The sequence below is a fragment of the Triticum dicoccoides genome, chromosome 6A (assembly GCF_002162155.2).
Source record: "Triticum dicoccoides isolate Atlit2015 ecotype Zavitan chromosome 6A, WEW_v2.0, whole genome shotgun sequence".
Classification (NCBI taxonomy): domain Eukaryota; kingdom Viridiplantae; phylum Streptophyta; class Magnoliopsida; order Poales; family Poaceae; genus Triticum; species Triticum dicoccoides.
Window position 1 is genome coordinate 140,233,110 of NC_041390.1, and position 27,223 is coordinate 140,260,332.

The window sequence follows — 27,223 nt, forward strand, 5'->3', positions numbered from 1 at the left end:
TATCCCTGTGCAGACACACACGCGCACACCCTCATAGTTCGTGACAAATACTTCATGGCAAATCTTTCAGGTGGGATACGATAAACTTGGCGCTGGGCAGAATGCCACAGTTGCTGTAATGAGTTATAGTGGATATGATATTGAAGATGCAATTGTGATGAACAAATCATCTCTTGATCGTGGTTTTGGTCGTTGCATAGCAATGAAAAAGTATGATGCACTTCAAATAAAGATGCTGTTTCATTTGCTCTGACTGAAGGGCTTGGGGAGCATTTCTTTAATGCTGTTGTTTTTGTTTTTATAATTGTATTTTTGGTTCTCATCCTACAGGTACACCGTAACATCGGAGAAATATGGAGATGGTATATCAGACAGGATTGCTAAACCCCAGAGAGATAGAGATGGTGTCTTGATAAAGCAGAATATGCGGGTATAAAAATGACTGATCATTGCTATTTATCCTGAACTATTAAACCCTTCACTTCTCTCAGTAGGATGGCTTATTAAGCAAATTTAAAGTGAGCAGTACAAAAGGTCATTTTGAAAATCTAGGATAAAGTAAGAAAATTGTGTAGGCAGTGAATGTCCAACTCATTCCTATTGAGCTATTTGGATTTTTGGAACAGAAATAAACAAAAGTCTCCTATTGTCCACATTTAGAGATATATAGAGGATGTTTTATTCAGTCTGTTGTATCGCAGTCCCATCCGCTTAAATATATTTATCAAATTTAGATTTCATGAGCTTTCGTCGAGATGATATTGTTGTTGTGTTGCAGCCTTGATATTTTTGACTTTTTAGTGTCAAATTTCATTTTTCTTCGAGCGTTTACTAAGAACTGCATAGAGAATGTATAACAGAGCCACAGTGGTGTCCGCAGTTTATTGTTCGTGTTTAGCGTGGTTGTTATGAGTTGTAGGATCAAAAGGAGTTCATCAGTTCCAAAAACCCGAACTGTCTACATCTTTTTGTATCTTATAATCTGTGTATTTAGTTCACAAACATTTTAATATAGCTCCTAAAACAAGAAACATTTTTTTAAGGCATTGGATGAAGATGGATTTGTTGCGCCTGGTCAAATAATCCGCAATCATGATATCTATGTGAACAAGCAAACTCCCAAGGTTACCAATAGAACTCCTGGTACTGCATTAACAGACAGGTGAGTATTGTTATGTTTGTGATTTATTCTGTTATACGTTCCATCCTGCACGAATTTGCTTTTGAAGAATGATAAATGTGCTTTATTGTTTAATATTACTTATCCAGGGACTATAGGGACTCACCAGCCGTTTACAAAGGTGTCGATGGTGAGACTACCGTTGTAGATCGTGTAATGCTTTGTTCGGATACAAATGACAAATTGACCATTAAGTGTATTATCCGTCACACTAGGAGGCCGGAGGTAGGTTTATTCGGTAAATTCTCTTGAATTCAGTTGTAGAAATATGAACTTATATTTGCTATTCATGTTTGTGACTCAGGTTGGTGACAAGTTTAGTAGCAGACATGGACAAAAAGGTGTTTGTGGCACCATTGTTCAGCAGGAAGACTTCCCCTTCTCTGAGAAAGGAATATGCCCTGATTTAATTATGAATCCCCATGGATTTCCAAGGTTTTGTATTGGCTTTGGTTATATTCTACACTTGTTTTGTCTCTTTTGCTGTTTTCCTTAACCTAGGATCTCATATAATCTGTCTATGGGCTTCTATCTTTGGCATGTCTCTGACTGGAACCACTTAACTGGGAAATTTTAATTCATGTCTTATACTCTTAAACTCTGCTTCAACACACACACACACATGCAAAGCCGTCTCAAGGAATCCATTTCTAGAGGTTTAATTTTAATAATTTGTTATCGCTTCCCCTCCAGTTCAAAAAGGAAAAAAACATGATGTACTGGACATATGTTTTGCTTTGGGTATTGTGCTTAGATTCAAAATTTAGGATGAAAAAGTGAAACTGGGTTACCATCACAACTTGTGATTTGTTATTGTGATAACTAATAAAATAAATAGATTGGATAATTACTCCATCATTGAAGTTGTGATTGTGACACTTAAACTAGAGGGTGATTCCTGTGATCCAGTCCACCTCATCTATACCAACCCGGGTTTTATGATGGTCATGTGCATACTAAATAGCAATTACAGTGTTATATTCTGATTGTTCGAAGTTGGTACTTCCTCCGTGTCACAAATTCCCAGTACATGTCTAGAATCTGCACCGGTCAAGCATTTCAAAGTTTCACCGTTAATGTAGACTAGGTCCACGTGGAATATACTGAAATTATGTAATGCTTATTTTTATTTGAAGAGACATTTTCATGATCAAAATGTAACCTTGACGAACGTGTTAATGTTTTTAGAACATGTATCGTAACAGAGGGAGTACTGTTTTGTTTCGTGGTGTTTCTTCAGCCTGACTGACTCTTATTCTGCTCACCAGTCGTATGACAATTGGTAAAATGATTGAACTTCTTGGGGGAAAGGCTGGTGTTTCTTGTGGCCGATTCCATTATGGCAGTATATTTGGTGAACCAAGTGGTAATGCTGATAAAGTTGAAGACATAAGGTATGCTGATACCATGTAATACCATAGTTTGCTGACAACAAATCATAATTACACATTTACAACGATTCATCAACATTGCTTTTCTTTTGCATACCAGCCATACGCTTGTCAAGCACGGCTTCAGCTATAGTGGAAAAGATTTCTTGTACTCAGGTGTGTTTTCAGTATGAAGTTGCTTTGGCACAAAACTTTGATTATGTTATTACAAATCAGTATTGAGTATTGACTGAATTCACTGAATCTGAAAGTAGTAGTGCCACAGCTAATATCCTAATAAACTAAGAAAACAGATTCTTGAACCTCTTTCACTCTCATGTCCAAGGTTTTAAGGCGGTAAGGCGTTTAAAGGAGATCAATCCCTGCCTTACCACCTAATGGACGGTTAGGCATCAATGGTGAAAAAGTGCCAGGGCATCTTACTGCTTAAACATCGCCTTATGGACACCTTAAATATCATGCGCATGTCACGTTGAGGCACTGCAGAAAAAAGAACTGCAAAATCCAATCCAATTTTTCGTGAACATACAAGGACTTGATTCAATCTCGTTCAGTTGATGTAAACTGCTCCATGAATATTTTCAGTGTAATTTATAGAAGTGCAGACTGTAAGTTCAATCTCAGTAAAGATAACAATAGGATAGGGATGTCTTGGTACAAGCAACTTTTATCTGGCAGTTTTTGCCCATTTTGCTCAAACTGGTCACCATTGTTCTGATCGAGGCAAGATCTATTCCAAGGACCTTAGGCCAATATATGTACATGTACAGGTATGGAGATAAAGTAGGGATCCAAATATGGAAGCAAATACATAGGGCTCCTAGTACAATACATTTCTCTAACAATCACCAGTCTCCTGAAAATGTGTGCATGCTATGTACCTAAGAGTCATAGTACAATACATCTCTCTAACAACCATCAGCTTCCTAAAACCCTACATTATTACCTATTAGATGTGTCCGAAGCTTCAAATGATATTTACTGTTTTACAAGATGATTGATTGAAAACCAGCTGCTTTTTTTTCTCCAGTCGTGATAAATCGGGCTAAGTAATATTTTTTGTGTGGAAAACATATTTGTGGACCCTCCTAAGTCATAACCAGAAATGAAGTTTATGATCCACATTTTGCCCTGTCTAACCCATTCCCCGCTTGTCTGTGATTACAGCATGCTGGTAAGAGTGTTTATAAATTGCGTACAAATACAAACACAAATAGTTAACTTCTATCACTCTTAATCACATAGAAAGTTAAGAAATATAGATATTCTGTGCAATCTTCCAATTTCTTGGCTACACATTCTGTTCTTATCTTCTGGTAATCCGGATTTATGTGGCACCAGATATGTCGTTTTAGATTTTGATAATGCAAATTTAGTATTGTCTTATTTGTGAGATGTTCTTTCTTCATGGGGTGGATCTTGAAAGCTGATGTTTTTCCCCATTTCAGGCATTTTAGGCCATCCTCTGCAGGCATATGTCTTCATGGGGCCAATCTATTACCAGAAACTAAAGCACATGGTAGGCATGTTTTGCTTGTCTGGTTCTCTTTTATTTGGTCTTTTTGGGGCTTTGTTTTCTGTACGATGGGTGATGAATGTTGACAGGACTGACCAATGCTTTTTCAAACTAAAAGCTGTGCATAGAAAGTTCTGAAATATTTTGGCAAGTACATACTTGTTGCTTATTGGTTTATCCAAATTAACTGGGCTCCTATGATGTCTTCTTCTCAGCTTGCTTCAGATGTCATTGTAGTTTTTTGTTGTATAATTTTGTAAAATATTTGCTTATGAATTCCCCAGGTTCTTGATAAGATGCATGCTCGGGCTAGTGGACCACGAGTACTACTGACTAGGCAACCTACTGAAGGGCGAAGTCGCGATGGAGGTTTACATCTCATATAATATATGTGGCTTTGGAGGCTAGCCCTTTTTCTTGTTGGCTCCTTGTTCTTCATCTTTAATATGTTCTTTGATAGGTCTGCGTCTTGGTGAGATGGAGCGTGATTGTTTAATTGCATACGGTGCCAGCATGCTAATCTTTGAACGTCTCCTACTATCCAGTGATCCATATCAAGTCCAGGTAATTTTCGAAGTAGCTTGTGATTCTTTCAGCGGCTGCAATCATGCATGGAACATAAGTACGCAGGTTGTTGATTCTTTCATCAGTAGTGTGATGGAAACCTGTCAGCCTTTATTGCACAATTCATGCTCATGGTTCAATGGTTATAGCTAGATATTGCATCTAGTTGAACTGTAAAAGAACTAAGGTGTCCAGTTGAACTCTACCATGGGCCCATTAGTCATTTTATGTCCTGGTAATTCGTGGAGGCCCCTTCTTATTCACTGTTCATGTTCCACAGGTTTGCAGGAAATGCGGTCTGTTAGGCTACTACAATTACAAGCTGAAGACTTCCTTCTGCTCGATGTGCAAAAACGGAGAAAACATGGCCAAGATGAGGATGCCGTATGCTTGCAAGCTTTTGTTTCAGGTACTGCGTATGGTCAAAGTACTACCAGCGCTGGCTGTCCCGGCACAACACGGCTGACATGGTTCCCCTTGTACTGTTTGGTGCTCTTTTCAGGAGCTGCAGTCGATGAACGTCGTCCCACGCTTGACGCTGACAGAAGGATAAATACAAAACTCTGACGAACCAATGGCCCGATATTAGGAGCGTCGGGGGCGAATCAATCTCAATTTGCCGGTCAGATTCCTGTAGCAGCAACACAGTCGCCTCGTCGTGCTGTAACCTGTGGACGACAGCAGCATCGGCACGGGGTGATTGGTACAAGGATCCAAGGCCGAGTGTGTTTTTATGGATTTATTATAGATCTTTCTCAGGCTCTCGGCATGGTTTCTGCATAGAAGAGATATATGAGAGTAGGTTTTGTTGCCCTCTTGATATATTACGAGGAGTCGTGAAATAATAGTTGGAACATTTATATATATGTGGTGTTTCTCGGTGCGCATCTGATGTGTTTTGATTCCTGTGCATGAAGGATAGTTCTGTGGGAGTTGCTGGTGCGGTAGCAGTCTATTCGGTGTAGAAAGTGGATATGCTCTTCTGATCCGCGAGCTTCCCACGATGGCGACACGTACGATAGTGTTGACTGACCGGCCGGTATACATATTCGTCGTGTGAGGTCATTTGATGTCGATACCTTGATGTATATCTCTGTCTTCAGAACTGTCCTAGTCGTTGTCTGTCTTACTCAAAGGTCTCAAGCCGTGTAGCCAACATAACAATATTTCAAACGGAAGGAATTCTCCGGCGGCTATCGTGGTTAAGATAATATTTGAAATGGATAAATACTGTTTTGACCGTTCTTACCAAAATCGCCACGACGACGTTAGTTTCTGGGAATCTTTGATGTCCGCCCTCATTTTACATAATACTCCCTCTGTCCCATACATCTCCCTCTCTCTCTCTCTCTCTCACACGCCGGATGTGGCCACTGATTGGAGCTCCGTGTTGGGTAGCCTGGCTATTATAGCACACATTTTGTCAAGAAGAAGGGGGGTCATGAGAAGGCAAGAAGAAGAGAATCACATGCAAGACGGAAGAACGCATTTTGTCAAAAGAATGATTGTCCTTTTCTTTCCATCGTCGTGTTTTGTTCTTGCAGGTACTACTAAGAAGTCGTTGCACCACCAAACCAGTAAGCAAGCAGTCATGACATCACTGATAGACAACGAAAGAAGAACCAGACAAGAACACCTAAGGGCAACTTCAACGCAGTCCATCAAAATAGGCATCATCAAATATTTGGACGTGTTCACGGAAAGAAACAAGGGTGGCCTCCGTTTAATTGGAGTCAAAAAATGTTCACTTTCAGGTTTTTTTTCTATATCCGGGCTACTCAAAACTAATATAAAAAATAAAATAGCACAATTCTTAAGCAACTGTAAGATAAATATTCCAATGCAACAATAATTCATTCAAATAACGATATTACAATTAAAACATAAAGTTTTAGTTCAAGTCTGAATTCAACTTAGTCAGACACATGTTTTACTTGTCCTTATAGTAAGCATGCACGTGCAACACACGTTTAACCATGCAAAAAAATTTAATGGGATTTTAAGTGTTGGGTTCATAGTTCAACCATGAGCAAGGGTTATGTGGGTGTCCGGTTTGGCAAAGTAGTCTTTTAAAAACAAGGTTTGGCAAAGTAGGGAAATGATATTTCCGTGTCTTGTATAACCATCGTGAAAAACAAGAAACCAATCAAAAAAAGACTTAATAGGTATTTCATTACTCAGAATCCTCATAACATAGCCACATCGAAATCAATAGATTACATCAACCATAGAGTTATGAATTCACATTTCCTATGGTACATTTTCATAGAATTTACATATATGCATGAATCAAAGGTCAACAAAAACAGAGGTGCGGCATCTAAAAAACACAAATGCTCATCATCTTCGCAGCGGGGAATGTGAATGGTAAAAAACAAAGCACCATTCAGTTATTAGATTTTTTCAACAGTGGGGAATGGTACCTATTCATTCAGAAGAATATGACACTACAATTTATTACCTTGATTGATCACCTCAACTTCTTGTTTCAACCTCCCTGCTGTACTGATGATGTTCCTTGTACTTGCCATGCGACTGCTCAATGCTTCTAAAATCCCAACACAATGAAGAGAATGAAACCCAAAGCTATGGACAAAATGACCTAAAGAACAAATTTGTACGGTACTGCTTAAAACAATAAAATTTATGAGGTTAGTTTTTAGAAAACATTTTGAGATAGAGCATAATTGTCTCAACCTTGCTCATATGTTTTAATCAGTATAGAGTATGTACCTGAAACAGATTGCCTTTGACCACATCGTTTTTCTTCATCGATGTGCTTCTCTTTAGATGAAAGCCTGTGGACAAAACAACACCCAGATTTGAGAAGCATGGAGGCTACTTTCTGCAGAAAACACAAAGGGGCAATCTTATTATCACTGATTCTATATGGACTATTGTGGGTTTGCATCCATCTAAAATAACCAATAAAAAAGCTTTTGCAGCTTAGTACAATAAGAAAAAACTTGAGGGCAAGGCCACGAGCTGGAAGATGACATTCGCCGGAGGCAATAGACAGCTCCAAGCTGACCGCTTGCACTCCTCAGATGAACTACACATTAGAAGCATTTTTAGATAACAAAAGAATACACCCCTTGTGGTTCTCTAGGAACTTGGAACGACAACTTACTAATACCAGTTCAGTAGCTACAATCAATTTATTCTCTTGAAACATCCTCCCCTATGGTTGGCTCATGCTACCCAGCCCTATTTTTAGAAAATGGTGCTAAGTTCTGTAATAAGGTACCATATTTGGAACAGGTTTAGGTAAACAACTCTAGAGATTTATTTTTCTGCAGGGAAACAACTAACCTCTTTAAGAAGTAACCATGTCTTCCTTTCCTCCTTGAAGTCCTAGAACTGCAGCCCCCAGTTTGCCCATTGCAAGAGGAGCAGCAGCAGCAGCGCCATCGTCTCCAGGACTTTTTTTAGAAACTCGTCTCTAGCATAATCTACAGTTTCACTCCTACCCACACATAGGCTGACATGCTCAACACACGTTAGTCTTGCTAATCTACAGTTTCAGCCAAACAAGCCTTGAACCATTTTTCCGGACATTCGAAGAAAGCTCTCATATTTCCACAAATGAATCACAATCATCAAAGGAGCAGGTAAATAAGTAAACCCATGCAATTTACAAAAATCATAATTAATCTTGGTTTGGCGCATCCTTTGCAGATTCCGTAGGCCTAAAAATATCGTTCTCAGTCAATAATCTGAATAGTTGACTGCAAGACCTGCACTAGACACATGACAGGTCTGATGAGCACTGCAAATTTCAAGAGGTTTCTATAATAATTATGGAAGTGTTGAGAAGTGCCTAGTACAGATAATGAATAGATTCCCGAAGAACCATGGCTCTGTTGGAAATATGCCCTAGAGGCAATAATAAAATGGTTATTATTATATTTCCTTGTTCATGATAATCGTTTATTATCCATGCTAGAATTGTACTGATAGGAAACTCAGATACATGTGTGGATACATAGACAACACCATGTCCCTAGTAAGCCTCTAGTTGACTAGCTCGTTGATCAATAGATGGTTACGGTTTCCTGACCATGGACATTGGATGTCATTGATAACGGGATCACATCATTAGGAGAATGATGTGATGGACAAGACCGAATCCTAAGCCTAGCACAAGATCGTGTAGTTCGCATGCTAAAGCTTTTCTAATGTCAAGTATCATTTCCTTAGACCATGAGATTGTGCAACTCCCGGATACCGTAGGAGTGCTTTGGGTGTGCCAAACGTCACAACATAACTGGGTGGCTATAAAGGTGCACTACGGGTATCTCCGAAAGTGTCTGTTGGGTTGGCACGAATCGAGACTGGGATTTGTCACTCCGTGTGACGGAGAGGTATCTCTGGGCCCACTCTGTAGGACATCATCATAATGTGCACAATGTGATCAAGGAGTTGATCACGGGATGAAGTGTTACGGAACGAGTAAAGAGACTTGCCGGTAACGAGATTGAACAAGGTATCGGGATACCGACGATCGAATCTCGGGCAAGTATCGTACCGATAGACAAAGGGAATTGTATACGGGATTGATTAAGTCCTTGACATCGTGGTTCATCCGATGAGATCATCGTGGAGCATGTGGGAGCCAACATGGGTATCCAGATCCCGCTGTTGGTTATTGACCGGAGAGTCATCTCGGTTATGTCTGCATGTCTCCCGAACCCGTAGGGTCTACACACTTAAGGTTCGATGACGCTAGGGTTATAGGGAATAGATATACGTGGTTACCGAATGTTGTTCGGAGTCCCGGATGAGATCCCGGACGTCACGAGGAGTTCCGGAATGGTCCGGAGGTAAAGATTTATATATGGAAAGTCCTGTTTTGGTCACCGGAAAAGTTTCGGGTTTTATCGGTAACGTACCGGGACCACCGGGAGGGTCCCGGGGGTCCACCAAGTGGGGCCACCAGCCCCGGAGGGCTGCATGGGCCAAGTGTGGGAGGGGACCGGCCCCAGGTGGGCTGGTGCGCCCCCCCACCAAGGCCCAAGGCGCAAGGAAGAGGGGAAGGGGGCAAACCCTAGGGCAGATGGGCCCTAAGGCCCACCCTGGTGCGCCTTCCCCTCTCCCCTCCCCTTGGCCGCCCCTAGATGGGATCTAGGGGGCTGCCGCCACCCCTAGGGAGGGAACCCTAGGTGGGGGCGCAGCCCCTCCCCTTCCCCTATATATACTTGAGGTTTGGGCTGCCCAACACACACGAGTTCCTCTCCTTCTTGGCGCAGCCCTACCCCTCTCCCTCCTCGTCTCTTGCGATGCTTGGCGAAGCCCTGCTGGAGTACCACGCTCCTCCACCACCACCACGCCGTTGTGCTGCTGCTGGATGGAGTCTTCCTCAACCTCTCCCTCTCTCCTTGCTGGATCAAGGCATGGGAGACGTCACCGGGCTGTACGTGTGTTGAACACGGAGGTGCCGTCCGTTTGGCACTAGGATCATCAGTAATTTGGATCACGACGAGTACGACTCCTTCAACCCTGTTCTCTTGAACGCTTCCGCTTAGCGATCTACAAGGGTATGTAGATGCACTCTCCTTCCCCTCGTTGCTGGTTTCTCCATAGATAGATCTTGGTGACACGTAGGAAAATTTTGAATTTCTGCTACGTTCCCCAACAGGCTCCAACAGTGCATGCCAACGCATATAATTCATTGATTGGCTTCCAATGGATAAACATATTTTCTGCCTATAATGCATAATATGTGGATTCTGTAATGAGAATTTTGTCAAGTACTTGCAGGAAATGGAGAAAAGGGCTGCTGACCTTATATGGATGTAGTATAACACACTGATGGATGATCAAACGTATAACCATCTCCAAAGCCAAAGAATCTCATCTCCAGGCTGCAGCCGATCCAGAGATTAGTCAAACTGCAGATATTAACAGTTTTTCATGCACGCATAGTCATAAATTCAGTTTTGATTGCCTAATCTTGGAGCAGTTAACTGTTGGATGCAAGTTATCTTAAAGATAAGTTCAGAAAAGGCAATTAGAACATGTTTTTCTTTTTAATCAGGAAAGAAAAGGCTGGGATCACAAATTGGTAAATGGAAGAACCTCCATTGGACACTCTACAAATCATTGTCAGACTTAGCAGATCAAAATTAGAGATGCTGAATATGACTTGAACTGGTCGATGCTTGCATGTATGTTGTTAGCTATCAAATCTTCATCAGAGAATAAAATCCTCTACCTTGTAGTCACAACTTGATGGTTTTTTTTAGATTTCTGTTGTGGCGACCTGCCAACAAATCATTCGGTACAAACATGTGATATTTTTACTGGAAATTCATTCTCAGTACAAATCACCAAGCAACACAAAAACAATAGCAGCTGCTGCCATGTTTCAAGGAGCGGTTGATTGCATAGTGAATCTCATGGTACAGAAAAAGTGAGTTGTTGATTGCCTAGTGAATCTCATGGTACAATAAAAGTTATTTCTTAAAATGGACAACTTCCTCCTTCACTATCACAAATTACATTCGAAGACCGAGCACAATATGGAGACATGTTTCAAAAACATAATAAGGAAACCAAAAACTATGGTGACATGTTTCAGAAACATAACAAGGAAAACCTGTGGGTATTCATGCCTAGAAGCATTGATACTTGTCTGCAAGCTGGCTCTATTTTGTGCCGCGGAGCCACAATAAGCTTGTTCATGGAGGGAAACTGAATGAGCTATTGGATTCTATTCTATATACATACGTTCACCTGCAAATTTGCTAGGAGGTCTAAAAATAGTAACCTTGAACTAAGTAGACCAAGCTAAGCACATAGACTTAATTTACTGAAGCAACACACGGGGTAATAGGAAACGAGATGTCTAACTATTGTGACATTCATACCATTGTATTCACAGATGTTGTTTGATGTGCAAAGGAATGTGCCTGCATGTTCTACCTTCGATTTTTCTTACCTTATTTCTGAAACTTGTGGGTCTTCTTTATCAGAAGTTTAGAACCTTGTCTGCGTGGTTATAAACATCTTATTTCTGAAACCTGCGGCTCTTCTTTATGAGGACCTTTTTTGCATAGTTATAAAAGGTTAAAAACATATGAAAAGATTAGTAACTTGAACAGGAGCTCTAGAATTTATAGATAGACAAAATAGAAAAGAAAGAATGAGACGGGAATGCTATTACGAACACATGCTATATATGTGAAAATTAATAAGCTCTATTTTAGAAACACCACTCCTGACTGGAGCTTAAAACAAGATAGTAGAAGCATGAGCCTCCAGTGCTTCTGAATTTTCTTTAAACTCTGCGTCTAAGATTCCTAGTTTACTGTGATTGTCACTTTGCCAGATATACACACACTGACTTGTCAAATAATAGAACAGTATATCCAACATCACCATGACAATTAAGGTGCGGCTCCACATTTTTTGTTGACAAAAATAAAAAAGCAATGAAACTTAAAAGGCAGCATGGACACAATCAAGCATACCAGCCCACTTCCGACTACACCAGACACAACCAGCTGCGCCGATCTCCATCTAGCATAGAGCTAGACTAATAAACACTAAATAGACATGACGACACAATGGCATGGCCAACTAAAAGAGAAATCTGGGGAACCATATGACGAACTCCGCCGATGTGACACAAAGTCATTGATGATAGTAAAGCAAAAGACCAAATCTAACACAGCCGCACACCTAAACACAAATTGACACCTCAAACCGCCTGGTGAAGCTAGAACTACCATGCTTTATATTCAGTCATAAAAAATGCTTTTGTACTAAGCGGTGAAAATTTTCTAATTTCCAGAACTGATGGGTTCGGAGCATATTACCCGGATGAGGAAATTGCAAGAACAAAAATATGGAAATAACACATGAAAGGTTGACAAATGAAAAATATGGATCCTTGCCTTAATGCATCACAAGTTCAAATCCTTGGCACTCAACTCGGCAAGTAAATTCGGAATCCCCACATCGAGCCATTGGACCTGCATTTACAATTTCTTCTTCAGAATATAGTAAACTCTGATGTGTTCTTTCATAGCTGAAATAGAACAGCAAAAGCTAATTCTTCCAGCAAGGGAGATAGTAGATAAATTATAATATACTATCATGAAGACTACATGCAAAATATAAGGTAAATAATGTTCAGTTTTAGAGTAAAAATGTGATCAGCCGAAAGAATATCCTAATTTCACATGTGAGAATTAACCAGTTAAATTTGTACATCAAATAATATCATGGCTGGGAGCGTGGGAACAATGATAACCTGAATAGCACCCCGACGGCCATGACCCAGCTGGCAACAATTCATCCAGACATGACTAAAATACAGAAATGACAATCACAAATTAGCAAACACATCAAGCAAACCTACATTGAGAATTAAATAACAGTACATCCTATAAGAAAGACCTACGAAAAGGACGAACACCACAATGATCCACACCAAACCCATCCAATCAGCAATAAAAGCACCTAATCTAAACCCCAATGGTCCGCATGAACGGCAACACGTGAAGATACACATAGAAGCATCCACCACTACGGCCTCTACCCTTTAATCCCCACATCCTACTGACCGGCCCAATCGAGCAAACTGTCAGCGTCAACGGCGACACGTGAAGATACACATAGAAGTATCCACCACTACGACCCCTACTTTAATCCCCACATCCAACCGACCGGCACAATCTAGCAAATAACACCAGAACACAAAGAAAGGAGGAATGAAGGCCCGAGAAAAAAGAACGCCCAGAGTAGCTGTCCACCCCAGCGAGTCAGCGATGCAGTTACGGATCAACAATTAACAGAAAGTACGAACTTTCACGGTTCGCCCGGGCGGCGCGTGGACGGGCGGGGGCGGCCCGGGCGGCACGTGGACGGGGCAGGGGCGGACCAGGCGGCGTGCCGGCGGCCCGGGCGGCTCGGCTGGGCGCGGCGGCCCGTGGACGGGGAGGAGAGGGGCTGGACCAGGCGGCGCGTGGACGGGGTGGCCGAGCGCCTGGAGAGTAGGCGCGGCGGTCCGGCGGCGTGCAGACGGAGGCAGCGGTGGCTGCCGGGGAGGATGTGGAGGAAGAGGTCGGGCGGTGGGCAAAACTGCCCGAGGGCGTGGTCGCGGGAGGGCTCGTTTATTTTTTTAACGGGACATGTTGTTTATGAGGATTGTAAGCCAACGGCATTGGTGGGTAATTAAAGTATAAAACGTGTTTGATGTTTTTGGAGGAATGTAGGCCTTCAGATTGCAGGTTTGGATGGATAGGATGACTTGGTTCTCCGCCCTCTTTTTCTTTTATAGGGGTAGTAGATGAAACGTTTAAAGATGCTCAACCAGATCATTATGGAGCTGGTCATGAGTTTCTCAATGTCGAATTTGATGATGAATTTGGATAAAATTCGCAAATGTTACCAGATTCTGCTCTAGAAGCCGGTAGGATCACCCACATTTTGAAAATTCAGATCATGGCGAACTCCATGACCCTCATCCTCCACAATCATGTTGTGTATGATCACACAACCTGTCATCACCTCCCATAATGTCTCTGGATCCCGTAGTTTAGCAGGTCCGTCAGCAACTATAAAGTGGGCTTGGAGCACTCCATATGCCTCTCCACATCCTTTCTACCAGATTGTTGTTGTTTTTTCATAAAGTGACAATTTTTTGTTACCCCTTGGTTGAGTATTTAACCAAAAACTACCACATTTGCCGGATACGTGACGAAAAACTACCACTCTATGATTTTGTGCGAAAAACTACCAAATTTTTCCTAAACCGTGGCAAAAAACTACCAACTCGCGAAAACGCTCGCTTCGCCCGCGCTAACCCCGTTTCTGACCGGTTGGGCCCGCGAACAGTTGCCACGCGGGCTAACAGGCGGCCGGCGCGCGTTGACGGCCGTTAACGGCCCTTCCGCTGTCGGGATGTCGGCTGTCAGTCGGCCAATAAGTGAGAGCGAGCGAGCTCAGCCACTCGCTCATTCTCTTCCTCCTCGCTCGCTCTCACTCATCCTCATCCTCTCCCCTCTCCCTGGTGCTGTGAGCTAGGTTAGCCTATCGCTATCGCCGTCGCGGCCATTGCTGCCGGTAGAAGTTGAGGATGCCATCCTGGAATGACGAGGAGAGCTCGGACGAGGACATCAACATGGTTTCAATGGATCCTCAGCTCTTTGTAAGTGCATAATGGTGGAACAGAGTTAGGGTTAGGGTTAGTTCATCCAAGTTGAAGATTCCAAGTTGCTTTTGGTTTGATTCGGAGTTTCTTTTGCAGGAAACCCCTGACACTGTGGTGGAACCATTTTTCTGTGGTTCTTACACTGAATCTGAGCTGACGTGCATGATGCACCATCAGAAGCCGAAGAAGATGGTGGCTTTTGAAGGTGCTTTGACTGGGAGGCGATTCCTGGGTTGTCCTGTGCAGCAGGTATTAAATCTTGAACGCTAACTTGTTTTGCTAGTGGAGATGTGTGATGTGTTTTGCTGCTGGAGATGTGTGGTGCAGCATGTGGTGCAGAGATGTGTGATGTGTAGAGATGTGTGCTGTAGTTTAGAACTGAAACTTGAAAGTGCCATACATATGGAAGCTATATGTGAAAGTAGATCTTTAGTTAACTGAATTCAATACATGACTGAACCTGAGAACACCTACATGCAGAGATCTTTAGTGTACTGTGAGCTGAATGTATTAGTTAGGTGTTTACTGAATATAGCTGTTAACTGAAAAAGAACAGAGTTAAATGAATTTATATTTACTGCTTAATATAGCTGTTAACTGAATTTATCTATAATGCTAAGTCAGGTGTTGTGTGCTTACTATGAAAGAATTATGTTTGCATAATTCAGAGAGCATATTGATGTAGGTGTGAACTTTGGTTATCTGTACTTAGTTTGTTAGTGATTTGTGCTTAATTATAAATAATTGCTTCTGTAGGATGTAGGTGTGAACTGTGGGGTTGTGGAGTGGGTGGATGGTCCTTGGCCAGAGATTCTACAAAGGTGCCTAACAAGGATTTGGGACATGTACCATGAGCAGAACTTGGGGAGGGTGAAGGACAAACAAGCCCATGAGAAAGAGGTGGCCAAGCTACAGAAGGAAATTGATTTCCTGTCAAACAACTACAGCCAGTTGGTGGAAGATGTATCCAAGATTTTTGACTATCAAGATGGCAAGATGTCTCATGACATGGACTATACCAGTCAGGCAATCAATTATCTAAATGCAAAGAAGAAACAACTTGAGGATCAAGCAAAGATTGAGATAAGTATGGAAAAGATGAAGCTTGCCAAGGAGCAAAGGTGCATTCTTCAAAGCCAAGCAGATATCATTCAGAACATGAGGAAGGCCATGAAGGAAGTGGAGGGGGACAGGGACCTACTTAAGCAAGAGAAGAAGAAGCTGGAGTATCTGATTGCTGATCTGGTCAATGTTGGGCATGCCAGCAAAGATAAGCTGGAGAGGATCAAGGCAATTATGAATGAGTGAAGTGCTTGGTGTGTGGGTTAAGTAATTAGTAGGCCTATATATAGCTGGTCTTGGAATGTCATGCATGTTAGGTGTATATTTTGGGAAAGTTTCATGTGCTTTCAGAATGGTATGAGGGAGGAAGGTACTGTTATGGTTTAAGAACTAGTTGGTTTTATCTATGATGTAATGACTATTATGTTAAGACCTACTATGCTAAGTGAGTACTCATGCTAAGTTAAGTAAGTAAGAATGTTTTATCTATGATGAGGTTGCTTTACTCTGCATATATCATGTGTGCATATATCATATATAGCAAGTAGCTTAGATAGTCTCACAAATAACTTAACATGTGTAGCAAGTAGCAAGTAGCAAGTAACATATATAGATAGTCTGACATAGATAGATAGTACTGCCATTCATAGTCTGACATAGAAAGCAACTAGTAGTAGATAGTGTCTGACATAGAAAGCAACTAGTAGTAGATAGTGCCTGACATAGATAGCAACTATTAGTAGATATTGCCTGACGAAACTGAACCTAGGAACTTACTAAACTTACGAAAGTTCAGGACTGACGAAACTGAATTTTTTTGCACTGAAGTAACTGAAGGAAGCACTTCACTCCTCCTTCTTCAGCATCTTCAGGCGCTGGGAGCGGCGCACTGCAGTCACGGCCGCCCTCTTCTTCTTGCCCGGCGCCGGCTCCACCACATCTTCCTCGCCGTCATCTTGTTCTTGCTTCACCACGACGCCGTCTGGGAGATCGACCTCCGGCAGCGCATCCACGTGGATTGGGAGGTTCCTGTCCCCCTCCACGGCGTCGAGGACGGGAGCCAGCAGCTGCACTTCAGGCTCGTCGTCAGAGAGGACGACGACCTCATCCACCTCGTTGTCAGATTCGTTAGACTCCTCCTCCTCATCATATTCACTGGACTCGTCGTCAGAGAACTCGTCGTCTGAAGACTCGCCGTCAGAGTCATTAGAGGGCCCAAGGACCCATGGATTGCGCCTCTCCCAGTAGGCGTTGTTGATTGGGGCTGAGAGCGTGAGGACGGCGTCGGTGACGTGGTCCGCGGCGGGCGGCGGCATGGTGGATGAGCGGTACATCCACCATCGGGCGTGCTGCCTGGGGTCGGGGGAGCGCTGCACCTCGCGCATCGCCCACAGCAGAAGGGACGACGGCGGGATGGTGCGGCCGACAGGGAAGGTGCGCTGCTTTTCAGCAGCTGTCATCACCTTCACGAGGCCGCGGGCGTGGTTCCTCATCATTGCCAGACCGAGGAACCAGCGCGCGATCTCCCTGTACTGCACGCGCATCTCCTGGTTGTTGTCGGCGGGAGCTTCGAGGGCCAGCTGCCAGTCCATGGCGATGGCGGTGGTGGTGGTTGTCGGCGGTGATTTCGACAGGAGAGAGGGGGAAGCGGAGTGGGCGGTGCGAGCGGTGAGTGGGCGAGTGAGCAGAGAGCATGGTGGGTGGACACGTAATAAAGTCGTAGAATCTGAAACGGCTGGGTTTACTCAACGCACGCTCACCACGATGGCGGCTGCAACGCATGCTGAATAGACGACGTGGTGGCCAACATATAATAAGTTTGGCCGATGCTAGTCAAACAAATCACTAGCACTAGCCCATTGGTATTGAACGCATGGTTACAACCAACTGGTCCTGGGTTCGAGCCCAGGCTAGACATTTTTTTGTGCATATTTTTTTCTAAAATGAATTTGGCAGTCACTTCTGAACTGTAGAAACGGCAAAGTAAAACAAAAAAATAAATTAAAACAATTAAGACATGCACCTAAACAAATTAAAACAATTAAAACAAAAAAACAAAACATTAGCACTTAACCCATTGGTATTGGGCACAAATAAGTAGCAACCATACATTCAACATTGCACACAAGTTCACATGTCTGAATTTAAGCAGTCTAGTAGCAGAGCACAAACTTAGTACCATACAATCAAACTAAGTAGCAGAACACAAACTTAGTAACAGAGTTTCAATGGTTTCCACTAGCACTAAAATATAGTGCAAACTTGCTAGGGGGTTTCCTCTTCCTCTTGCCTGCTAATATCCCTGGTTCTGCAGTGGATGCTCTTGGTGCATTGAATGTTCTTGTTGATGCTGATCCTCTTGGAGCTCTTGTTGATGCTGATCCTGTTGGAGGTGCTGGTGAAGACCTGGCTGCTCCTGCAGAAACAGTTGATGCTGAAGCACTCTTATCTGCTGCTGTTTTTCTGTTCCTCACTGCTTTAGGAGGTGGAGCACATGAGGCTGGCATCTGTGAAGTTTGGTGTTGATGTGGTGGTTCTGGAGGTGGGTGACTAGCACTAGAGGAACCCCTAAAAATTTCTCTATTCTCCTGCATGACAGAATTAAGATAGTTAGTACATAGAGCAGACCTAAAATAATTAAACAGCTATTAACTAAACAAAGAATGCAACATTTTTAAATGACCTGGTGTAAGTTCTTTCTCATCTGAAGACTTGGGTTTAGAGCTTTCCCACAGCAAGTAAATCTATGGCCCTGTAGACCACAATTGTTGCATGTAATTGTTCCCATCATGCTTGTGTCTTTTGGTGCAGGCACCTCAAACTGGCCCTTTCTCCTAGCTGTTTGTTTCTTCCCTGCTTTTTCTTTGAACACTGGTGGCTCAATATCCTGAGTATGGGTGTCAGGCCAGAATCCAGGACCAGGGACAGGGTACACTATGTCTTTGTATGCTTCAATATATAGTGGTTTTTTAAAAAAATTCATGCACATAGTCCTCTGGGTGCATGTGAATCTTGCTCATTGTTGCTATTGCATGACTGCATGTCACACCTGTCATGTCCCACCTCCTGCAGTCACATGAGTTAGTATCTAGGTTGACACAGTACTAATTTTCCTTACTAGACACTTGCCAAATGTCAGGACCAGCCTTATGTGCCTCACAAAATTTGGTATACTTCTTATTCTCCTCTAGTTTCTCTGAATAGTTGGGTGTGATCATCCACCTGCTATTCTCTTTTTTTCCCTGGTCTTCTGCCTTTTGATCATCTGCTTAGTCCTTATTCCTTCAAACATAGTTCTAATTGGTTTGGCCCTAACATCAAGGATCATTTTGTTGAAAACCTCACTAAGGTTGTTCACAACAAGATCAATTTTGCAATTGTAATCCATTGAAGACCTACAGTAAGCCACTTCCAGGCATCCTCACACACTGCTTTAAGCTCTGCCATTGCTAATTCATGGCCATGTTTGGTGAATGAGTAGCTAGCCTTGTCTACTAGCTTTTTTAGTTATGCTCCTCTGAAACCAGCTGACTGAAAATTTGCATAGATGTGCCTGAGGCAGTATCTCTGAGGGGAATCAGGGAACACCTCATTTATAGCCTTAAGAAGACCCTGATTGTAAATTAATAACCATGGTCATGAACAAAAACAAATAAAGCCAGTAATAACTATATTTATCTGAACTACTGGCTAAGATAGGTTGCATACCTTTTGCCTGTCAGAAATAATGGTGTAGGTTCCAAATTTGCTTCCATTTCCAATGCAACATCTTAGCTGGGTTAAGAACCATGTCCAACTTTCCGAATCTTCCTTATCAACCACACCAAAGGCTATGGGGTAGATGTTGTTGTTGCCATCTCTTCCTGTGGCTGCAAGAATTTGTTGTCCAGTGGTTAGCTTGATGAAGCAACCATCAAGCCCTGCATCCATACCCAAATTAGCTACCAAAATTTACAACAAGATATTTTGAACAAAATGCAGTTATATATTTACCTATAAAGGGCCTGCAACCATTAAGAAATCCTTGCTTTGATGCATGCAAGCAGTAGAACATGTACTTAAATCTAGGAGTTGGGGCAGGATTTTCTGGGTCCTCAAATGTTGTAACTACACACCTGCTACCAGGGTTTGTGTCAAGAACTGCTTGTAGGTAGTCCCTTAGTCTATAGTACTGCTCCTTCTGGTCACCCTGTACAACCTTAATAGCCTTCCTCCTTGCCCTATAGGCCACACTCTTTGATACATCAACTGAAAACTTGACTTTGCTGTTTTTAATAAGTGAATCCACAGGTGCTCTAGGATCTGCTCTAAGAGAAGGCTCAACTGCTTTGGAAAGCCACTTAGTAGTAACCTTTGTGTTCTCTGCTGATGCTGGACAAGTGTGCTCCATGCTACACTTCTTAATGCAAAATGTTCTTTCATGAGCTATCCTGGAGGCACACATGTAAAATTCACATCCATGCTCTCTCTGTGAACACCAAACAGTAATTCTTGTTGGAGTGTTCCTGTGGTAGTGAAAAGACCTCAAAGTCCTTATATGAAAATCTCTTAATGCTTCTCTGAACTGGTAAACATAATCAAAACACAAGCTCTTGCACAAGAGTAAATGTGAATTGGGAATTGAAGGGTCAAAATATACCCTTTCCTTCATTTTTTTCTTACTACTCTTTGTCTTTGGCTTCTTCATGATGTATGGTAGTTCAACTTCATCTTCTTCTTCCTCATCACTTATGCCTGCATCACCAGCAAAACAAAACTCATCTGCTTCAGGAAACCAATCTTCAAAACGTTTTTTCTCTACCTCATCGTGACATCTGCTAGTTGGCCCAGGGTTCTTCACATGTTTCACAATAGCAGTACTTTGCAATGTTGTTTCCTCTTCAGAGGCACACTCTATTTCCATTTGTTGAACCGCTTCAGCACTCCCATCTGAATGAACTGAATCATCAGAACAAAATTCAGACACTTCAGTGTCTCCTTCAAAGTGGTTCAAATCTGCCTCTCTTTGAATCCTGCTCCTCTCAAGCTGAGCCTTTCTATCATCTATCTCATTCTGAAGCTCAGATTGCTCCACAACCTTTTGCACACAACAACTCTTTTGAGTGTTCATGTAATTCTGAATAGGCTGTGTACTTATTGCAGGTTCAACATCTCTCACAACCCTTATGTTCACAACATTGACATGATTAAAAAACTCCAACATTTCATGAACACTAGCTTCATTACCTAAATACTTTACTCTTTCAGATCCAATTTCCTCCTCCTTCACATAGTACATGTAATCACTCTGCCCATACCCTTCACTAGCAATGAGTGATTGTAGAGTAACAAAAGATATATCTGACTCATATATACCCCTTTTCACAGGGTTTCTTCCTTCTAAATGAAACCATATCTCCCACTTCTTGTCAGCAAAACTGCAGAAATAGGTGCTCATGAATTCAATTGAAAATGACAGAGCTACAAGTGCAATACAGTTTACTACACATGTCCAACAAGCTCTAACAAACACATCTTACTAATTTGCCAGATTGAAGCAGCTAACCTAGCAGATGATTTTTCCATACCTGCAACCCATTGGCGATGACTAGGCGAGCTGTGCCTCCTGCTGCTGCGAGCCGGCCTGCGTCGAGAAGCTGGTGCTCCCCAACCAATTGTCGACTGAGCCCGCAACGTCCTAACTTGTGCCACCGCCGCCAGCGTCGCCGCCGCCGCCACCACCCATATCACCGACGCCCCCCCTCTGGAACCACCGCCGCCATCGTCACCGCCGCCGCCGCCACCTAGTTCAGAGAGAGGGAGAGGACAGAGAGAGTGCAGCGAGAGGGAAGAGGATCAGATCTTGACCCGCACCCAACCGTCAGGCGCCGTTCCGACAGCGGACGGGCCGTTAACGGCCATCAGCGCGCGCCGGCCGTCCGTTAGCCCGCGTGGCAACTATTGGCGGGCCCAACCAGTCAGAATAGGGATTAGCGCGGGCGAAGCGAGCGATTTCGTGACTTGGTAGTTTTTTGCCACGGCTTAGGAAAAATTTGGTAGTTTTTCGCACAAAAACGTAGAGTGGTAGTTTTCCGTTACGTTTCCGGCAAATGTGGTAGTTTTTGGTTAAATACTCCCCTTGGTTTGGAGACGGTCTTGACAAAAGTCACACATGGAGGACAAACACCATCACAAAGATAGTACCCCATGTTGTATTTATGACCATTGATGATATAGCTGCACTCAGGATCTTGGACTGCACACAATCTTGCAAACAATGCAGAGTGTTGCAGCATGTTTATGTCATTGTGATTTGTGAGCCTCGGACATGCTAAAGAAAGAGTGCCAAATCCAAAGGTAATGTGATGAAATTGCTTCAAGAATGATGTTATTTGTTTGCAATGATCCTGTGCCAAACCCCTTGTCAAGCATATGGGAACTTCTCCCGTTTCCATTGCGTGCAGTCCGGGGATCTGAGAATACCTATAAACCCTCTTGCTTCTCCATTTTCCATGAGCTTTGTTGTGTCTGCGGGAGTTCGTTCTCTCAAGTACTCCGGTCCAAACACCTTCACCTCTGCAGTAGCAAATTTGACAATGGCTTCAAGGCATGTGTTTTCAGACATCCGGAGGTACTAGTCTTGTGATTCCGCGGTCGTGCTATAAGAGTGATGTATTTCTAGTAACCAAAGAACCCAATGGTTCTAATGGCATCCGTGTCCACGGGAGTTAGTTCTCTCAAGTACTCCGGTCCAAACACCTTCACCTATGTAGTAGCAAATTTAACAATGGCTTCAAGGCACGTGTTTTCAGACATGTGAAGGTACTAGTCCTGTGAATCTACGGTCGTGCTATAGGCAAACATCCTCATTGGAGTGATGTGTTTTTGGTAACCAGAGAACCTAATGGTTTTAATGGCATCCTTCTTCAGGGTGAAGTAATCATCATAGGCCTAGACACTGTGGTAAAGGCGCTCAAACACTTGTCACCGCATCCAAAAATGACCGTGAAAATAGGAATCGAAGGGTGCATCAGGGGCAATGTAGTTGTCTACCAACATCAGATGCCCCCGTGCCCTATTCCGGTTCAACACCCGATGTCCCTTTATTGAACACTTGTTGATGATAACAAGCTCCTCGTACACACTGTGTTTGCAAGAACTGACCTCATTATCATCGTTTCATCCTCACATTCCTCCTCATCCGATGAAAATGATTCAATGAACTCCATCATGTTTGCTTCAAACTAAACAACAAGAAAGCCAATTTTTTTGGCAATGGCATTTGACCAAACACTTGTCGAGTGTGGTGTCCGCCATGGATGGCGTCGACACATAGCATAGGATACTTGGGCCGCAATCGGATCCGAGGTGGAACGGCGACGTAGTCAAAGGCAAGAAGACGCGAACGGGGTGGTAAAACGGGGCGTCGGTCCCCAACGAAGCAGATACATAGCACAATGGAAAGTAACAGAATGTGGAAGAAGTGATTTATAGACTACTATGGCCAACCTTACACTCTCATAAATGTTTTAGGAGTACCTCCTCCAGTTGGCTGTTAGTCTGCAGTCCATTTCTCTTTTCTCTCTCCTTCAACTCAACAAAAATATATTATTTAAATCCTTATAGCTCACTTACAACCTTATTATACTTGCTCTTATCTTCTTTCTCATCTTTTTCTCTTTCAGATTGTCAAAAATATAATATTTAAACCTTATAATTTGCTTACATCATTTTATTGTACTTGCTTTAAGAAAAAAAATCACAAATGCATTTAAAAGTTCTTGGTCATTAATGATCACACATGCATGTAGTGCAATTAATGCATTGATAAGCATGTTTTTTCATTAAAACATGTGCATTAATTTTGTACTTCTGCAAAATACAAAATTTATTCCACTATTTACTATCTGCCTTGATTGGGGAGATTTAGAACTGGGTTCTTTAGTCCCTTCTAGTTAGTGCTCCACGGTGTACATGTGCTAATCATGGTGTATAAGCAAAAAAATGACGTGGTAAAACAATTAAGGAGGAGAGAGAGCACTTTGGTGACTCCTAAAATGCATGAAAGAGTTTAGTTGCTAAATAGTTAAGCGGAGAAAACTTTGCTACAACAACTTAAGCACCTACACATCATTGGGCATGGTGGTGAAGATGAAGCTACACAGAATACACACAGTAGCATACAAACACATATGCCGACCAATTTTTTTTGTTGTGCTGCCTCCATGGCGACTCCATCCATACGCACGGCCGTACGGGAGATCATGTCTTGTGAGAATCTGCATTGTGTGTGGCCACAATATTTTGAGGGAGCGTCTAGGTGCGACAGTTAGCTCAAGTTCAAGTACATCCTTAATCACATTTCGTCTGCTTCCTCTACAGGACCACTACCTCATCTTCATCGGTACAAGCGACGACACTGTTGCGCCAAAGTTTTAGTCAAACTCGTACTACTCCTAAGTATGTTCTAAACACCCCCCCCCCCCCTCTGTTGTTATGTGCTTTTAGTCCGTGTGCAAACATGCTAATGTTTCTTGTCCGTCGTATGTGATTTATCATGTTATTACTCGGGAGTAGTAATTTTGCGATGATGATAATCTAGATTAAGGATTTGCAAAAAAAAGATAATCTAGATTAAGCTTGACCCAAAACTGTTTATATCATATATAGTAAATAACCTAACATTCTATTCGACTCATGGTCTGCGCGTGGAATCAGTCGGCTGCGCTCGGCGGGCCGTATTCTGTTTATTCACATGTTCGCTTGCCCAGTTTTGCCGTTTGGGCATGTGAAAGTGAAACAGAAGAAGCACCGTGCGCGTGCGCGTACAAAAGCCACCAGAGCGCGGCCGAACGGTGGCGCTAAAAACGGGTCCGTGCCGTGCCGTGCCTCCCCCAATTCCCGTTCCCAAAAATATCCTCCCCACCGCCACCGCCACCGGATATTCCACCCCGCCCCGGGAGCCAAGCCGAGCCAAAGGCCGCCGCAGCGAATGGCTCCGCCCGCCGCCGGCAGGCCCTCGGCCTCCGCCGCGCCGGAGCCTCCCCTGCGGGAGGCCGCCAAGCGCCGACGCGCGCCCGCGTGCGCCGGCGCCGGGGCGCGCATCGTCTCCTTGGGCGTGCGGGGCGCCGTGATGGTCGCCGCGCTCGTGCTCTTCCTCCTCTTCGCCGCCGCCGCGGTCATCCTCATGCTCGCGCTCCTCGTCGCCGCGCGCGCCTTCCGCCAGCAGGGCCGCCGTCGGCACCGCGCCCGGCCCGACTCCTCCGCCCCGCCGCCGCCCCCCGCCGTCGGCCTCCCGTCCGCCAAAATCCGCCTCCTGCCCAGCTTCGTGCCCTGCCCGTGCGACGGCGGCGGCGACCCTTCCTCGCCGCGGATCTGCCCCGTCTGCCTCGACGCCGCGCGCGCCGGGGAGCGGTGGCGCGCGCTGCCCGCCTGCGGCCACGCGTTCCACGCGGCCTGCGTCGACCGGTGGCTCCTCTTGTCGCCGGGGTGCCCCGTCTGCCGCGCCACGGTGGCCGTCCCCGTCAGCTGATCGTGAGCTCCAGGCACGGGACAGCATCAAGAAGTTGCACAGGGCTGTAAAGGTTCGGTTCCGTCAGCCGTTCGACGAAAAGCCTCCCCCTCTGTAGTCGTAGCTGGTAGTAGGCTTTGTGTGGATCTTTCTGCTGTTGTAAAGCGAGAGGCAGGGAGACGATGCATAAAACAAGTTTCTCCTTAAGGAGAACTTTGCAATGTCAACTTCTTTATCTATTTTCATCTCAGTATTTGTGTAGTTCATCCAAGTTGCTCCTGGTGCCAATTGTGAATTGCGATGCGTATGATAGTATGGGGAGTAATAACGAATGAATCGTCAATGCTCATATGCATCACAATTGGCAATGTCAAGTATTTGCTTAACTACAAACCTAGGAAACAAGTTTGATCCAAAGGGAATAAGCTTTGATGTGATGTCATGTGATGCTCTTGTAGGACAATTATAGGATAGTGATGTCCAGGGCCGGTCCTGAGTTTTTGGGGGCCCGGGGCGAACCTAAAACTCGGGGCCCTTAATATACACATCATAGTAACATCAATGAATATACTTATATATAGCGTTACAAATAACATTTAACATTTAAATGCATCCAAAATCAGTATGATTATCCAGTAATTTATACTCTGAAATTACCTTAAAAAAATCTTCTAACACTCCTTGATGCAAAGTCACTTATGATGGGGTTGATGTCAATCTCATCCATTAATTTCTTCTCCATGCATAATGTAGCCAAACCATTTAATCTCTCTTGAGTTATTGTTGATCTCAAATAATTCTTCAATTATTTCAACTTCGAAAAGCTTTTTTTGGCCGATGTGGCCGTCACAGGGACAGTAAATAAGATGCAATAAGCAGATATATTGGTATAACTTCGAAAAGCTTCTTTCGGCCGATGAGTACTTCTCTCATATGCCCGAAAATTTCATCAACAGTAGCAAATTGTGCCTATGCATCTGATGAATTACCGAGCAACTTACTTTGTTCTCGCTGATGTTGGTCTCGACATTTTCTTCTTCCGAATTCCCATTAGTCTGTTGCTCTTCCCGAATGGCAACGATCACCTACTAGTCATCTGGGTTTATCAAAGCAGTGGAAGCACCAATATCACTCTTCTTGAAAAAATTGTGAATATGTGTGCGCTCTGATTGTATCAATTTATCCACTTCCTTCTTCCTTTTTCTTTTATGGCTACCAGATGAATTTGTCCAGTTGCTAGACGACATGATTAACACACACAATGCTGAAAACAAAACAGTTTGTTGCATCAATGATCAATCGTTGAACGGTGCCGGCTATGCAACCATAGAATTTATTGTATCAACATTATATGAATATATACCTCGGTTCCTGAATCCTGACGATCGAACTTCAGTGCGTTTGCCTATAAAGCACGGCAGCAGTGTAGCGCTTGGAGTCTGCAGAGGATTGAGAGAAGATCAACTGAGCAAAGGCCAAAGGGGCGTGATGATGGATCCCCAGAATTGAAATCTGCCGCGTACATAACCGGATTATTAAGGAAATTACCAGGGGACGACTGAGAGGCTGGAATACACGTACGGCATCGAGCGTCGGCGGCCTAGGGCTGCGTCTGCGTGATGGAACAGAATAGGAAGGGAACCGTCAGAATCGGATCAATCGCTGATCCTTTTTTCACGCGATCCCTCTCCTTTTTTATGTGAACGAACCGCTGGCTGCCTCGCTCGCTAGCTTTTCCGAGGAAACAAATCGATCGATCGACCTGCTGCTCCCTACGCGCGTCTGCAGCATGGGCCATAGGGGGCCCCTGAATTTTGGGGGCCCGGGGCGGCCGCCCCCCCTGCCCCTCCCCAGGGCCGGC

The 27,223-nt window shown here is 43.6% G+C and overlaps 2 protein-coding genes and 2 long non-coding RNA genes across 8 annotated transcripts in view; 2 read left to right on the top strand and 2 right to left on the bottom strand.

The window, feature by feature from the left end:
• Positions 1–5,538, top strand: part of LOC119316294 (DNA-directed RNA polymerase III subunit 2-like) — a 21,913-nt gene extending 16,375 nt beyond the window's left edge. The window contains exons 26-37 of the mRNA XM_037590593.1: positions 48–210; positions 331–430; positions 1,044–1,162; positions 1,270–1,405; positions 1,485–1,615; positions 2,449–2,574; positions 2,672–2,727; positions 4,020–4,090; positions 4,372–4,456; positions 4,548–4,651; positions 4,932–5,060; positions 5,154–5,538. Coding sequence (XP_037446490.1) covers positions 48–210; positions 331–430; positions 1,044–1,162; positions 1,270–1,405; positions 1,485–1,615; positions 2,449–2,574; positions 2,672–2,727; positions 4,020–4,090; positions 4,372–4,456; positions 4,548–4,651; positions 4,932–5,060; positions 5,154–5,204 — 1,271 coding nt within the window. The 3' untranslated portion in view covers positions 5,205–5,538. The remainder of the gene's footprint in view (positions 1–47; positions 211–330; positions 431–1,043; positions 1,163–1,269; positions 1,406–1,484; positions 1,616–2,448; positions 2,575–2,671; positions 2,728–4,019; positions 4,091–4,371; positions 4,457–4,547; positions 4,652–4,931; positions 5,061–5,153) is intronic.
• A 1,286-nt stretch (positions 5,539–6,824) lies between these two features.
• LOC119316295 lies at positions 6,825–12,543 on the bottom strand. 5 transcript variants are annotated; one of them, XR_005152852.1, is made up of 6 exons: positions 11,592–12,543; positions 10,436–10,515; positions 7,964–8,388; positions 7,385–7,449; positions 7,113–7,199; positions 6,825–6,995 (listed from the first exon to the last, which is right to left on the bottom strand). It is a non-coding gene; the product is annotated as an uncharacterized LOC119316295 (long non-coding RNA). The 5 variants fall into 5 exon arrangements; XR_005152851.1 differs by having other exon boundaries at positions 6,825–7,199; XR_005152855.1 differs by having other exon boundaries at positions 6,825–7,199; positions 7,964–8,393.
• Position 12,544: 1 nt separating this feature from the next.
• Positions 12,545–13,511, bottom strand: LOC119316296. Its single transcript, XR_005152856.1, has 3 exons — positions 13,464–13,511; positions 12,909–12,963; positions 12,545–12,627 (listed from the first exon to the last, which is right to left on the bottom strand). It is a non-coding gene; the product is annotated as an uncharacterized LOC119316296 (long non-coding RNA).
• An 11,222-nt stretch (positions 13,512–24,733) lies between these two features.
• Positions 24,734–25,633, top strand: LOC119318908 (RING-H2 finger protein ATL56-like). The gene has a single exon (XM_037593466.1). It carries the CDS (start codon positions 24,844–24,846, stop codon positions 25,381–25,383), a length of 540 nt encoding a protein of 179 aa, XP_037449363.1. The 5' UTR covers positions 24,734–24,843; the 3' UTR covers positions 25,384–25,633.
• Positions 25,634–27,223: the final 1,590 nt, after the last annotated feature.